The 15,272-nt window shown below is 63.5% G+C and overlaps 3 protein-coding genes across 4 annotated transcripts in view; 2 read left to right on the top strand and 1 right to left on the bottom strand.

Moving 5' to 3' along the window:
* Nucleotides 1-4,158: 4,158 nt before the first annotated feature.
* Nucleotides 4,159-8,004, top strand: RTN3 (reticulon 3). Its single transcript, XM_061443186.1, has 7 exons — nt 4,159-5,011; nt 5,680-5,887; nt 6,668-6,806; nt 7,083-7,152; nt 7,285-7,331; nt 7,492-7,550; nt 7,653-8,004. Exons 1-7 carry the CDS (start codon nt 4,483-4,485, stop codon nt 7,696-7,698), a joined length of 1,098 nt encoding a protein of 365 aa, XP_061299170.1. The 5' UTR covers nt 4,159-4,482; the 3' UTR covers nt 7,699-8,004.
* A 366-nt stretch (nt 8,005-8,370) lies between these two features.
* Nucleotides 8,371-11,268, bottom strand: ZFTA (zinc finger translocation associated). The gene is made up of 4 exons (XM_061443189.1): nt 11,075-11,268; nt 9,909-10,268; nt 8,913-9,158; nt 8,371-8,510 (listed from the first exon to the last, which is right to left on the bottom strand). Exons 1-4 carry the CDS (start codon nt 11,130-11,132, stop codon nt 8,371-8,373), a joined length of 804 nt encoding a protein of 267 aa, XP_061299173.1. The 5' UTR covers nt 11,133-11,268.
* A 562-nt stretch (nt 11,269-11,830) lies between these two features.
* Nucleotides 11,831-15,272, top strand: part of MARK2 (microtubule affinity regulating kinase 2) — a 90,358-nt gene continuing 86,916 nt past the window's right edge. Inside the window, exon 1 of one of the 2 annotated variants that reach the window (XM_061443185.1) lies at nt 11,831-12,226. In XM_061443185.1, coding sequence (XP_061299169.1) covers nt 12,170-12,226 — 57 coding nt within the window. In that variant the 5' untranslated portion in view covers nt 11,831-12,169. The remainder of the gene's footprint in view (nt 12,227-15,272) is intronic. The other variant, XM_061443184.1, reaches the window with a different exon arrangement.

Here is a 15,272-nt window from a genome sequence, read left to right as displayed (position 1 = left end):
AGCTCTGCCATCCCGCCGTAAGACCCCGCCCACCGCACGGCTGCGTCACGGTCGGCCGGAGGCTCTGCTGCCGGCGCTTGATTGGCTGAAGGCCGAGCGGTGGGCGGGGCCACAGGGGAGGAGGGGGCGGAGCTTTGTGACCGCAGCAGTGCCCCCCGCCCCCCCCGTTGTCCCCTATAGGGGCTGAGGGACGCTCCCCCCACCACATGGGGGCGCCCTACGCACGTGCTCGTCTCTATAGGCCCCGGCCCGCTTTCGGGGGTCACCGACAGCGAGCGCTCCACGGCCTGGTTTGACCGACTCTGTATAGCCCCACTATATAGCCCTATATAGCTATAGGGCCTGGCTACCCTATAGCTCCCCCCACCGCCCTTAATCTGTAAGGGACATCATCTGACTCACAGCAGCCTCTAAGCCTCACCCATGCCGTCACCCTACCCCCCTCTAGAAGGCACCCTATGGCGCTATAGGGTAGTCTATGGGACCCCCTCATACCCTCTTTGTCCCTATAGGTCGCAGCCCCCTATAGACACCGCGCGCAGCGCAGGACTACAGCTCCCATCATGCCCCGCGCGCCGGCAGCGTGGTTGCCATGGCGACGCCTTGCCGGCCGCATGCGTAGAAGCGCGGGGGCTGCGGCGGGCGGGAGGCGACGTGCGCATGCTCAGGGTGGGGGGGAGGCGCATGCGCGGTGCCGCCGGCAGTCGGTGAGGGACGGAGGCGCTGAGGCGCGGCTCCGCAGCGCCGCCATGGCCGAGCCCGGCCCGCAGTCCCCGCTCGTGTCCTCGTCCTCCGAGCCCGGCCTCCCGCAGCCCCATCGCGGCGGCTGCGGCACCGCCGGAGCCCTGTCGTGCGCCGGTAAGGGCTCAGCGCGGCTTGCGGGAGCTGTGGGCGTGAGGGAACTGCCGGGGCGGTGCGGGGGGGGGGTAGATGGGGCGGAGGAGGGGGATGAGGGGAGCTCTGAGGGGGAAGAGGCGTTGGGGAGAAAGATATTGGGGCAAGGGGCGTGTATGAGGGTAGGTGCAGTAGATGGAGGGTTATGGGGGGTAGATATGGGGAGCAGAGGCCTATATGGTGCAGCTGGAGGGGAAAGAGACCTATATAGGGGTAGACATAGGTGAAAGAGGCCTATATGGGGGAAGGTATAGGGAAAGAGGTCTAAATAGGGGTAGGTATAGGTGAAAAAGGCCTATATGGGAGCAGGTGTAGGGGAATCAGGTTTATATGGGGGCAGGTATAGGGGAAAGAGGCCTCTGGAGGGCCAGATACGGGGTAATCAGGCCTTTGGGGGGGTAGATATAGGGGAAAAAGGTCTATATGGGGGCAGATATGAGGGGAAGAGGCTTGGGGGCAGATACGGGGAGGAGAGGCCTTTGGAGGGCCAGATACAGGGGAAGGAGGCCTATGAGAGAGCAGATATGAGAGAATGAGGCCTATATAGGAGTAGATATTAGCGAAAGAGGCCTTAGAAGGGGTAGATATACCAGATAGGGGGCTGTAGGGGTGCAGATGTGGGGAGCAGAGGCCTTTGGGGGACCAATACAGGGGAAAGAGGCCGCTGTGGGGGCAGATATGAGATGAAATGGTCTTTAGGGCTGCAGATGTGGGGAGATGGAGCTTTGAGAAGGCAGATATAGGGGGAAGAGGCCTTTTGGGGGTAGATATAGGGGGCAAGAGGTCTTTTCATGGTAGCCATAGGGGGCAGAGGCCCATATGTGTCAGCCATAGGGGGCAGAGGCCCATATGTGTCAGCCATGGGGGGCATTGGCATATCCCCCCCCTCATCGCTCAGGATCGGGGTGAAGTGGGGCCGTTGCTGCAGGTTTTGAGGTGTCTTGGGCTGCTCCGTCCGTCTGCCCCGTGGGGGGGGAGGGGAGTCCCTTTGCCCCCCCCCTTGAGCCCTCTCCCGGGGTCCCCAGTTGCCGCCGTTGCGCCCCAGTTCCTGTCATTTCCCCCCCCCCTTTTTCCCCTCTGGATACCCCAAACTTTGGGGTTTCACCCCAGATATCGCCTGGGGGGGATTCAGCGCCGAAAGCAGGGGGGGGAAGTGGGGGTTTGGGATGCCCTGATGCTGTTTATGCTCCGGATCCCTGCTGCAAAAAGGGGGAACCCTCCCCCAGGTTTGGTCAGAGATGGGGCTCCATTGATGGAAGAGACACGATGGCATCTCAAAAAGGGGGAAAACCTGGATTTCCCCCCCCTCCCCGAACCCCCCCAGGAGCCTCCCATTGCATGGGGACAAGCATGAAACCACCGGCACCGCCTTAATGTGGGATAAACCGATGGAAAAGGGAACTGAGACTCCAAGCAGGGGGTTTAGGGGTTCTCAAGCCCCCCCCCCTTCCACTTAATCTGCCCATTTTGGGAGTGAAGAGGCAACGCTGGACCCATTTTGGGGGGGCTTTCACGCCAAAACCCCATAGATACCTTATAGAGACAGTGGAGACATGGAGGTGGAGCTGCGCCGCAATGAAGCCTTAGGTGGGGGAGGAGGTTGGGAGGGTTCTGGGGGGTCGGGTTTGGGGGGACCCCCGCAGGGCTCTCACCTCTGTGTTCTCTTGCAGATCCCCCCTCTGCTTCCTCCTCCTCCTCTCAGCCCGTTTCTCTCTTTGCAACCGCACCAGGCAAGTGCCCCCCTCTGGACCCCTCCTGCCCCCCAAGATGGGAAATGTCGGGGGGGGGGGGGGGCAAAGCCTGAACCTTTAAACCAAACTCCCCTGGTTTGGGGTTCCCAGTGACACAGCTTGGGGGTGTGGGTGGGGGCTAAAATCTGCCCCTGTTTGAGGGGGCTTTGCTTGGGGCTCATTTTGGGGGGGCAAGGAAGGGTCCTGAGACCCCCCCCCAAATGTTTCTGGTGGGGGAAGCCCCCCCTCCCCCCCCAAAAAAGGGACATTTCTCTTCTTTGCTTGCTGCTTAACGCTGTATCTTCTGCTTCTTGGGGGTGCTGCCCCACAACTTCCCTCCCCTCCTGCCCCGCAGCTTCCCCCCCTCTTATCCCCTGGCTGCTGCTGGTGCTTTGCAACCCCCCCACCCCCCCACCCCAGGGTCCCCCCAGGAGGATTTGACCGTTTCTCCATGGTTTGGCCTCAAACCCCATTGGAGGCACCTGCGCCGCGACCCCTGCCCACCCTGTGCATGGGACTGGGGGGACATGGGAATGGACATCCCAAAACCCGCCTTGGATCAACCCAAAACCCGCTTTGGAGACTCCAAAACCAGCCCTGGATCAACCCAAAACCTACCCTGGAGACCCCAATCCCTTCTCCCCACCTTGGAGGACCCCAAAACCAACCATGGATCAACCTAAAACCCTCCTTCAAACCCTGGAGCACCCCAGAACCAACCTCCCAACCTTGAAGCATCCCAAAACCCATCTTGGACACCCCAAAGCCACCTCCCAACCTTGGAGGACCCCAAAACCATCTTTAGAGCACCCCAAAGTCCGCCTTGGAGTGCACCAAATCCCTTCTCCTAACCTTGGAGCCCAAAACCAACCTTGGATCAACCCAAACCCCTCCTTCCAACCTTGGAGCACCCTAAAACCCACCTTGGAGATCCCAAAACCCATCTTGGAGGACCTGAAAACCTGGCTTGGAACACCCCAAACCTTCCTCCCCACCTTGGAGGACCCCAGAACCAGCCTTGGATCAATCAAAACCCTCCTTCCAACCCTGGAGGACCCCAAAACCAACCTTGGAGGACCCAAAATTCCTCCTCCCCATCTTGGAGGAGCCCAAGCCCTACCTTGGAGACCCCAAAACCCACCTTGGATCCACCCAAACCCCACCTTCAAGACCCCAAAACCAACCTTAGAGGACCCCAAATCCTTCTCCCTGCCTTTGAGCCCCCCAAAACCCACCCTGGAGCACCCCAGAGCCTGCCTTGGATCAACCCAAAACCTTCCCTTCAAACCCTGGAGGACCCAAAACCCCTCCTGCCCATCTTGGAGACCTCAAAACCAACCTTGGAGGACCCCAAAACCTGCCTTGGAGACCCTAAAACCAACCCTGGAGCACCCAAGCCCTCCCATCCTGCCCCAATAGCAGTGGTTGGGGGTGGCTGCGCCCATACTGGGGTCCCCCCTCCCCATCCCTGCAGCCCCAATTTGGGTGTTTTTAGCCCCAAATCGAGCCTCCCCCATCTTCAAGGCCGGTTTTGGGGTGGGAAGGGCCCCCTCTTTGTGCCGGCGCAGGACCTGCTGCCCCCCCCCCGCATGGCTGCACCGATGGACGGGGGGGACCCCCCCATGGGGTGCATGCGGGACCCCCATTCCCGGAATTCCCACCCTCCGTCTGACGTTTCCCCCCCCCTCTCTCCGGCCCCAGCGGCTGCGGGGGGCGAGGAGGAGCCTTTGTCCCAACCTGCCCCCCCTCATCCAACGGGATTCCCGCTCCGAAGGAACTGGATTCCCCGGAATCGCCCTTTGAGGTGGTGCCGGATCGCGCCGCCTTCGACCGGGAATACGGCCCCGGGAGCATCCCGATGGCGGAACGGGAAGTGCTGAGCCAGATCCCGGAGGATCGAGTCTGCGACTTCCCGGTGAAAGCCCGCACAGGGAACGGCATTCCCGGCCTTCCAGCCAAGCTTCCCACTGGATTATCCCGACAAGCATCCGGCACGGCCGCGGCCTTGGAGGAGGTGTCCAAGTGCGTGCGGGAGATGCACAGCTTCACCAGCGAGCTGCTCAGCTGGGATTTAGTGGAGAGGAATGGGGGGAACGGGAATAGCGCCGGGAATCCCGGCCCCGCCGAAGCCGACAGCTCGGGCGACTCGGACGACACCGTCATCGAGGAGGCGCCGATGGAGGAAGCGCCGATCCCGATCCCACCCGGAGCCAGCCCCGTTCCCAACCCCGTTCCCGCGGCCCGGGACTGGGAGGAGGAGCGCCTCACCCTGAGGGCGCTGCAGGAGCTGGGGGAGCCCCCTCGGGTGCCCCCCGATCCCAGCGGGAATGTGGCTGAGCCCCGCCCCGCCGCGGGGCGGCCGCTGCTCCTCCAGCCCAGCCTGGCAGGTAAAGCACAGCCTCCGGCCCCCAAACCAACCCTTTTAGACCCAAAACAGCGCCGAGTCACCCCCAAAGCAGCGCGGGGGGAAGGGGGGCTCCAGCCCCATAGTGCTGCCTCTTAAGGGGGGTGGGAGGGCGCCTGTGTCTGCCTCGCGTTTTGGGTTGAAAAAGGGGGATTTTAGGGTCCAACCCGCCGCTAGATTGGGGGGCATTAATTAGTGCCTGTGATTGGGGGGGGGGTATTTAATACCTATAATGGGGGTGGGTAATTAATGCCTGTAGAGGGGGGGTTATTAATGCCTGTATTGGGGGTTGTTAATTAATGCCTGGGGGGGGGTATTAATGCCTGTAATGGGGGGGTGTTAATTAATGCCTGTAATGGGGGGGGTGTTAATTAATGCCTGTAATGGGGGGGGTATTAATGCCTGTAATGGGGGGGGGGTGTGTTGTTAATGCCTCTAATGGGGGGGTGTTAATTAATGCCTGTAATGGGGGGGTCATTAATGCCTGTAATAGTGAGGGTTACTTAAGGCCTGTAATGGGGGGGGTAATTAATGCCTGTCGGGGGGGGGGGCAGTTAATTAGTGCCTGTGTTAATGAGGTACAAAGGGGGGGGTCGCTGTGGGTCGCTGTTTCCCGCTCCATGTCCCGTGTCCCCTCCCCCTTCCCCGCAGCGCGGGAGCTGTTGCTGTGGCGGGACCCGCGCCGCTCCGCGCTCGTGCTCGGCGCCAGCCTCGCGCCGCTGCTCTCCCTCGCCGCGCTCAGCGCCGTCAGCGTGTGCGCGCACGTGGCGCTCGCGCTCCTCTGCGTCACCGTGAGCGCGCGCGCGGCGCGCGGGCTGCTGCAGGCCCTGCACCGAGCCGAGGAGGGGCACCCCTTCCGGTGAGAAGCACTTCCGGTTGGTTTTTTTTGGGGGGGGGGGTGTCAGCGATGGGGACCCCCCCATTTACCCTCGAGGCACCCATAAGGTGCTGGGGCGCCCCTCTGGGGTGGGTGAAGGGTTTGGGGGGTACGAAGGGGGGAGCTGGGGGGTCATTGGGGTGCGAAGGGGGGGCATCTCAGAGCTGGTCCCCAAGGCCTTCCACTTTTGGGGTGCAATGGGGGGTTGGGGTGCAAAGGGGGCTCTTAGGGAGTGGAGGGGGTGTTGGGGTGTAGGAGGATTCATGGGGGGTTAGAAGGTGATTTTGGGGTGCAAAGGGGGGGGGTAGGGTGTGGAGGGAGGTGGATGCAAAGGGGGATTCAGGGGGGGTTAAAGGGTGATTTTGGGGTGCAAAGGGGGGGTTAGGGTGTGGAGGGGGGTTCTGGGGTGCAAAGGGGCATTCAAGGGTTAAAGGGTGATTTTGGGGTGTAAAGGGGGGGTAGGGTGTGGAGGGGGGTTCTGGGGTGCAAAGGGGCATTCAAGGGGGGTTAAAGGGTGATGTTGGGGTGTAAAGGGGGGGTTAGGATGTGGAGGGGGGTTCTGGGGTGCAAAGGGACATTCAAGGGGGGTTAAAGGGTGATTTAGGGGTGCAAAGGGGGGGGTTAGGGTGTGGAGGGGGGTTCTGGGGTGCAAAGGGGCATTCAAGGGGGGTTAAAGGGTGATTTTGGGGGTACAGGGGGATTGGGGGTGCAGGGGGTGCAGTTGGGGTCCCCCCCTCCCCTAACTCTCCCCTCCCCTTGCAGCACATACCTGGAGAAGGACATCACCGTGTCCCAGGAGACGTTCCGCGCCGTGGTGGCCGCCGCCACCCCCCCACTGAACCGGGCCCTGCGCCTGCTGCTGCGCCTCTTCCTGGTGGAGGACCTGGTAGATTCCCTCAAGGTAATAGCCCCCTCTGGGACCCCCAAATCCCTCCTTTACCCTCCGGGACCCCCCCACCCTCCTTTAACCCCCAGTACCCCCCAAATCCTTCCTTCCCCCCCCCCCCAGGAACCCCAAATCCTTCCTTTACCCCTAGGGACCCCCCTACACTCCTTTACCCCCCAAATCCCTCCTTTACTCCCCTGGGATTCCCAAATCTCTCCTTTACCACCCCGGGACCCCCCAGATCCCTCATTTACCCCCCCTGGAACCCCAAAATCCCTCCTTCCCCCCCAGCTGGCTGTGTGCATGTGGCTGCTGACCTACGTTGGAGCTGTCTTCAATGGCATCACCCTCCTCATCCTCGGTAAGAACCGGGCTCTGCCCCCACTTCCCCCTCAAAAAGACTCCCCCAAGTGTGTAATGTAGGAGGGCAATAATAACATTATGGGGGGTTCCTTCCCCCTTGGTGATACTGAACCCCCTTTTCCTCTCACAGCTGATATCTTGGCCTTCAGCCTCCCACCCCTCTATGAGAAGTACAAGGTGAGCCCCAAAGTGACCAAGGAACCCCCCAAAATACACCTGGAATGGCTTCAAAAAGAAAGGGGATGCCCCCAAAATGAAGGGGGACCTCGAAATAAGGGGGGGGGTACAATAGAACTGGGGGCTCCCCCCTCAAACTCTCCCCTCTTCCTCCCCAAAGGTGCAGATCGATCAATACATGGCCATCGCTCGCAGCCGTAGCAAGGACCTCATGGCCAAGTACGTGATGATGGGGCCCTCCCAAACTGTGCCCCCCGCCCTTTATCCCCATGGCCCCCACTATCTCCCAACCTCACCTCTCTCCTTTCCCCTTTCCCATAGGATCCAGGCGAAAGTCCCGGGCTTGGCCAAGAAAAAGCCGGAATAAATCCCCCCGGGGGGGAGATATTGGGGTACCCCCAGTTGGTGCCCCCCCCAAGCTCATTGCCCCCCCACCCCCCAAGCTCGTACAACCCCTCCGTATCTCACAGTGGCGTCCGTTTGTCCCCCCACCCCAGCACCCCCAAACCTTGGACTTGGGGCCTCTCTGTGGGGCTATTTGAGGGGGGGCCACACTCCAACCCCCACCGCCCCCCCCCCAACGCATCCCCCCCTTATTTTTTTAATGTTGATTAAGGTGAAATGTCTGTAACTGCTGTAAACGGGGGAGGGAGGGGGGCAAAGCCCTTCCCCCGCCCCCAAATCGCACTGCGCCCCCCCCTCCCCCCCAAACCTCCAAATCTATGGGGGGGGAGGGAATTGGGACCCTCCCCCAGAGCCGCCTGTGGGGACGTGGCATCAATAAAGCACCACGATGGGTGGTTGTGCCCCCCTCTTGTCACTGTGTGGGCCCAAATGTTCCCCCCCACCCACAGGTCAGTCCGTGTGGGGACGAGTTTATTATGGGATGCATGTACAAAAGGAACACATACACATAAATAGAGTGATGCTGGGGGAGGGGAGGGGCAGTGACACTGGGGGGGACACACACCCCCATAGGTGCCACTTTGTGGGGGGGTCTCAGTGCCACCTCCCCCCCCAGTGTCCCTGCCCCGGGCTCTCAGGTGCTGCAGGCCGGGGTGGCCCCTGGGTGCAGGGACAAGAGGGGGGGGCCCCGGTGGCCACAGCCCCCCCTTGCACCCCCTTCCTCTTCCTCAGCAGTGGCTCCTTCCTCCTGCTCAGGGCTGGGGGGCTGCAGTGCTGCGGACACAGCGCCTGTGGCCCCCCCACACCCCATTTACCACCGGTGACCCTATTGCTTCTCATGTCCCCATAGCTCCCGAGTGTCCCCATTGTCCCCATATCCCCACAGCTCCCACTGCCCTCATGTCCCCAACAACCCCAGTGTCCCCATAGTCACCTGTATTCCCATTGCCCTTGATGTCCCCATGTTATCCCCATTGTCCCTAGTGTCCCCCTTGTCCCCAGTTACCCCTGGTGCCCCCATATCCCCACAGCCCCCACTTCCCTCATGTTCCCAACACCCACAGTGTCCCCATAGTCACCTGTATTCCCCATTGCCCCTGATGTCCCCATTTATCCCCAGTGTCCCCATCAGCCCCAAGGTCTCCAGTGTCCCCCTTGCCCTCCCCGCGCTCTGACCCGCTGGCGCTCGGCGCTGCCGCAGGGCTCCGGGGTGCGCGGCCAGGACGTGGCGCCGGATGTCCCCGAGGTGCAGTGAGGGCAGGGCCCGGGCGCACAGGAGGCAACGCAGGCGCCTGCCCCCCGCCTCCAGGTCCAGGAGCAGCTCGGCCCGGAGCCACCCCCGGAGCGAGTCCCCGGTGCCCGCGGAGGGGACCCGGGCACCGCCGGCGGGGGCTTTGGAAGCGCTGGGGCGGGAGCGGGGGGCTGCGGGGATAGGGGCTGGTGCTGGGGACACAATGGGGACATCGTGGGGACACGTGGACGGCTTTGGGGACACCTTCGGGACGTGGTGGTTTGGACGGGGGGCACCGGGCTGGGACGCGTTGGGGGCTCCGTTGGCACGGAGTGGGGGGTTTAGGACCCAGCGCATCCCTTGGAGCGGGTTCAGGCGGGCCGGGGGCGGAGCTAAGACGGGGTGGGCGTGGCCGGTTCGTGCCGGGGTGGGGCTTGTCTTAAAGACGTACTAAAAGGGGGCGTGGTCTGGGTAAAAGGAGGTGGGGGCGTGGCCAAGCTGTAAGTGGGTCTGTACTAAAGGGGGCGCGGCTCAGATGGAAGGGGGTGTGACCCCACCTATGGGGAGGCGTGGCCTCTGCTAAAAAGGGCATGCAGCAGCTTGAGGGGGCGTGGCCACATTTAAAGGGAACGTGGCTCCACTTTAGGGTTCCCCCCATTTAAAAGGGGTGTGGTTCCACTTTGGGGTCCTTCCATTTAAAGGGGGTGTGACTCCACTTTAGGGTTTCCCCCTATTTAAAGGGGCCACGGCTCCACTGTAGGGTCCCCACATTTAAAGGGGCTGTGCCTCCACTTTGGGGTTCTCCCCATTTAAAGGAGCCATGACCACACTTAGGGGTCCACACTTCTAAAGGAGATGTGGCCACATTTATAGGGCCCCAGCTCCAGGGTCCCCCATCAGCGCTCCCCACATCTTAGGCTCCTGCCACAGCCCCCCATTACCTGTCCCAGCGCCTCGGGGGGGTCCCTCAGGATGGGGGTGAACCCCCAAATGTGCCTCCCAGGAGCGGAGCACGAGCTGCTTCTCGCGGGGTCCCCAGGCTCCGGAATAGGGATGCTTCTGCCGGATGTGGCGTTTGATGGTGCTGAGCTTGAGGGTGGCGAGGGCGCTGCCGCACACGAGGCAGAGCATCCCGTGCCGCGCCGCATTGAACTCCATCAGGTACTCGGCACGCCACCGCTCGTGGTAGTACCGGCGGTGATCCCGGCCCGGGATCCGGCTCCGACCCGGGCGCGAGGCTCGGGCGTCGCAGTGATCCAAGCTCCGGCGGCCTCCCCGCGGGCCCGGTGCTGGCGGGGAGGCTGCACAGGGCAGGAGGGAGAGGGATTTGGGGGTGTCTGTGGGGATGGAAGGGATGTGGGGCCTCAATGGATGGGGTGGGGAGGAGATTTTGGGGGGCTGCATGGACTCGTGGATGTCATGGATGGGGATCCCCAGGGAGGAGGAAACGTCTGAGAGTCCCTGGGGGTGTTTTGGGGGGATGCTGATGGGGGAGGTTTTGGGGTCTTCCAGGACAGCAAAGCCTTGGGGGTGTTGGGGGGGATTTGGGGGGGCTCTGGGGCTGGAAGGGTCTCGTGGGGTCTTGAAGGAGAAAGAGGGGCTCTTAAAGGGGCAGCGCACGTGAAGGGGCGGGGCTTGTCAAGGGGGATTTAAAAGGGGTGGGGCTTGTCAAGGGCGGGGCCCTTAAAGGGGCAGGGCGGCAGGGATGTGGATGGTTAAAGGCGAGGATGCCTTAAAGGGACAGCAGTACCTCAAAGGGACAGGAGCATCTTAAAGGGACACGGGTATCCCAAATTGGATGGGGCATCTTAAAGGGAGAGGAGCATCTTAAAATGACAGAAGCATCTTAAAGGGGCAGGAGCATCCTAAGGAGACTGGGGCATCTCAAATCGGATGGGGGTATTTAAAGTAGCACCTTAAAGTGAAAGGGGTATTCTAAAGACATCTTAAAGAGGCAGGGCATCCTAGATGATGACAAGGGCTGTCAAAGGGATGAAGACACCCCCAGGGCCGGGGCATGTCTTAAAGGGCCAGCATCGCTCCCATTGTGCATTAAGGGGTCTCCTTAAGGGGTCCGCACCCCCCTCTCCCCCCCACCCCATCTCACCTGGGGGGTCCGGGCGCGGGCCCGGGCCGGGGCCGGGGTGGGGGCTCGGGGGGTCCATGGCGGGGCCCGGGGCGGCAGCGGCGGCGGCGGGCAGGGGCCAACCGGGGTGGGGAAGCCGCCGTGGGGCCCCTGGGGCTCCTTTAAGGGCTCCTGGGTAAATTTAAAGGGGCCGCACGCCTTTCCCATCCCCCCCGCCCGCCCCCCCCCCCCCCCAATAAAACCGCCACTCCCCGGGGGGCTGTGGGGAAGGGGGATGAGCGATGAGTTGGAGTCCGGTCTCTGCTCACCCCCTCCCCAAAGAGCGTGGCCTCTATAGAAAGGATTTTAAGGGGGGGGGGGCCAGAAGGGAGTGGGGGGAGCCCCTGGATGCTCCCCCCCTGCAGCCCCCCTCCATCCCCACGCCGCCCTTCCCCGCAGCATCGCACGCGGTCCTTGGGGAGCCAAAGAACGGGGAAAAACACCGGAATTCCCGAACCCCCTCCGCGGACCCCCCCATTCCCCACTGGGGTCTCCAGTGAGAACGGGGAGGGGGGATTCGGCTCCGCTCGGGTTTTTCCGTCAGTGAGCGGGCAGCCCCGATGGCAGCCGAGGGGTGTTCGTGTCTTTACGGATCCACTCGGGGAAGGGCGGCGGAGGCGGAGCTCGGCTGTTTCCGCCGCTGTCAGCGGAAATTGCCGAAGGTGGCTTCGAGTCTTTGCGCGGGGCGGGGGGAGGCATCGGATGAGCCGACTGTCTCCGGAAAGAGCCGAAGAGCAGCAGGAGGCGTGTCGGGTGTTTCCGGCGCGGCGGCGGAAATGGCCGAGGGCCGGCGGCGGCGGCCATGTTGGGAGCCGCTGGGTGCTGCTGAGGAGGCGCCGGTGTGAGGCGGCCGCGCCGGGCGCACCCGCCGCCCGCTCCCCCCCTTCCCCCGTTCTCCGCTCCCGGTCCCTGCCCCGACCCCCCCCATGCCGCTGGCCTGGCCCCCCCCCGCTCCCTGAGCGCGGCCCGGGCTTCCCTTCCCTCTCCCCCCCCCCCCCCTCCCCGCACACCGCCTGCCGCGGCTTCCTTCTCCCTATCGCGATAGTCGCCGGCGGCTGTGGCGGGGGGGGGCTCGCCATGTCGAGCAGCGGTCGCAGCCCTCTGCCTACTGTCAACGAGAGAGACGCGGAGCAGGTACAGCCGGGGGTGGGCAGGGCCCCGGGGGGAGCGCGGTCCGGCGGGGCTGGGGCCGTTCCCGGGGGCGATGCGGGCCTGGGGCCGGGCTGTGAGGGGAAAAGCGGGGATCGAGGGGTCCGGGAGCCTTTTATGAGGGGAAAGCGGGCTCGAGGGAGGCGAAGGGTCCGTTTTGTGAGGGAAAAGTGGGGCTCGAAGGGGTCGGGGTCCGGTTTGTGAAGGGAAATGAGGGTCTGGGGGGCTCCGGGGTCTGTTTTGTGGGGTGTGAAGGGGCGAGGGGGGCTTTGGCTGAGGGGAAAGGGGCTCTGAGGGCGTTTTGTGAGGGGAAAGGGGGATCTGAGGGGCTCGGGGGTCTCCTTTGTGGGGGGCAGAGGGGGATTTGGGGTGGTTTTAGTGAAGGGCAGGGGGGGTCTGGGTGGGCCCGGGTCTGTTTTGTGAGGGTGAGGAGAGGGCTCTGAGGGGAGCCGAGTGATTCTGTGCGGTGAAAAGCGGGTTTGGATGGGAGCCGGGCTGTTTGCGAGGGGAAGGAGGGTCTGAGAGGGGGAAATAGGGGTCGGGGAGGGGGGCAGGGAGGGCTCTGAGGGGCCCCTGGGCCATTTGGTGAGGGGAAAAGGGGGTCCCGGGCTGTTTGCTGAGGAGAAAGGGGGTGGCTGAGGGGCTCTGGGCCGCCTTATGAGGGGAAAAGGGGCTGAAGGGGCCTGGGGGGTTTTCTGAGGGTAAATGGGGGCTTTGGGGGGGCCCTGGCGCCCTCCATGAGAGCCCAAAGCGGGGTCTAACGGTGCCCTGTGCCCCCTGCAAGGAGGGGGTGGGGGACAGCTCCTCACAGCCCCCCCCCCATGGCCCAGACCCCCATGAGGGATGTGGGGCCAGGGCTGCCCCTTGGGGGCTCCGCTGTGGGACCGGGGGTGCTTTGTGGTGTCCCTGAGGGGCAGAACAGAGGCACCCCCTCTGTTATGGGGGGGGGGCACAGGTTGCACCCCAAAGATGTGGGGCAGCTGGGGGGTGCCTGCCCCACATATTGCCCATAGCGGTGGGGTCCGGTGCGTGCTGTGGGGTTCGAGGTTTGGGTTTCACCGTTGTCACAGCCTCTGTGTGTGTCGTGTTCCCCCCCCCCCCCCGTGAGCGCTTCAGTGGCTGCGCGAGCGGGGTGTGGGGGTGGGAGCCCACCCCCTTCCCTGCTGTGCCCCCCCAAAACGGGCTGTGGGGGTGGCAGCGCTGCACAGCACAGGGGCTGGGGGGGGGGGGGAAGGGGCTTGGGGGAGGGTACCCCAAAGGGATGTGGGGGCATCGGCACCGCTATTGATAGAGGAGGGGTTCACCCTCAATGTCTGTTGGTGGGGGCAGTGAGCCCCAAATCCCTTTGGGGGGGCAGTTGGAGTGGGGTGTCCCCCCCTTGGGTTTGAAGCTTCTCATTTGGGGTGACCCCACTTATGGCTCGGGGGGGGTGGGTACAGCTTCCCCAGAGCTGCACGGCACCCCCAGTTTGGGGGGGGGACACCCCAAGTGGTGGTGAAGGACCCCGTTGTGATGCTGCATTGGGCTTGGGGGAGGATTTTATGGGTGCCCCCATCTACGAGGACAGAGGTGGTGCCCCCCTGGCCCCCCCCGTCCGCCCCCAGCTCCGTGGCCATCACCATGGTGTTGGGCCACCCCCTCCTTGCTTTGGGCCTTTTCCCTGTTTTTCCCTGCTGTTACATAAGGAACAAGAGGAATGATTTCTGGATGGGGAGGAATTGGGGAGGGGGCAGCAGCAAGGGGGGGGGGGGTGTCTGTGTCCGTCCCATCCCCCAACCAGAGCTGGAATTGGGGTGTCTTCCCCCAGCTCCCCCCGTGAGCTCCATCATGTACTATGGGCTGGGATGTGAGAGAGACCCAAAAATAACTGAGTTGTCTGACATTTAGCACCAAAGCTTCTCTAGCATCTCCGGGGGGGCACAGGGACCCCCATGAGCTGCTCCAGCACCTCTGGTGGGGGGACACAAGGACCCCCCAGGACCTGCTCCATCAGCTCTGGTGAGGGGGCACAGGGACCCCCCCCCCAAAGCTCCTCCAGTGGGGGCAACACAGGAACCACCCCCCGAGCTGCTACAGCACCTCCAGCTGGGGGGCACAGGGATCCCCATGAGCTGCTCCAGCACCTCCGGGGGGCATAGGGACACCCCTAAGGCAGCTCCAGCACCTCCTGGGGGGGGCACAGGCGCAACCCAACCCGGTGCTGGTGCCTGGTTACCGGCATCTCTTCCTGCTGGGATCTTTAGATCCAAAGGGTGACATCACCCTGGCCCCGGTGACATCACCCTGGCCCCAGTGACATCACTTACAGGCACAGTGATGTCACTCCTGGTTCCTGTGATGTCACCCAGGCACCCATGACGTCACCTCCCATCACAGTGACATTGCCCCTGACCCCTGTGTTGTCACTCCCAACCCCCGTGACATCACTTCCACCTCCAGTGACGTCACCCTGGGCCCTGTGATGTCACCCCAGCTCCAGTGACATCACCCCTGGACCCTGTGATGTCACCCCAACCCCAGTGACATCAGCTCCAGTGACGTCACTGTGACCCCTGTGATGTCACCCCAGCCCCTTTGACATCACCCCTGGCCACTGCGCCATCACCCCCCCCACCACTCCTTTGCCAATTCCCACCACTTTGCCTCCAGCTCCATCCTCTTCCTGCCCCAACGTGTCTCTTTCCCTTTTCCCACCCCATTTTCACCCCAAACCCCCCCCCAACCCCTGCTTCCCGCCCCATCCGGCGTCATTCCCAACCGGTCAAGCCGGTTCGGCGCTCCCGGCGCTCCGTGGGGAGCTGAACTCCCGGAGCTTCCGCCACGGCCCCTGGGCAGCGCCCGCACCGCCGCGGGCTCGGCCGCCTTGGGGTCGCCCACGGTGAGTCCCCCCATGGAGCCGGTTGGGACAGGACGGGACAGGGGGAAACTGAGGCCCTGGAGCGCCACGGCCCCCACCCGGGAATGGGGGGAACGGGTGCCAGCGCCGCCGCACGCCCCTGGCTCCGGCAGATGGTGAAGCGCTCTCCCCGCC

The sequence above is a fragment of the Pezoporus flaviventris genome, unplaced genomic scaffold (genome assembly GCF_033815535.1).
Source record: "Pezoporus flaviventris isolate CSIRO_AGI_PZ_B2104156 unplaced genomic scaffold, CSIRO_AGI_Pfla_v1 ptg000317l, whole genome shotgun sequence".
Classification (NCBI taxonomy): domain Eukaryota; kingdom Metazoa; phylum Chordata; class Aves; order Psittaciformes; family Psittacidae; genus Pezoporus; species Pezoporus flaviventris.
Note: the sequence above shows the minus strand (reverse complement) of the source record. Positions and strands in the feature narration are given on the sequence as shown.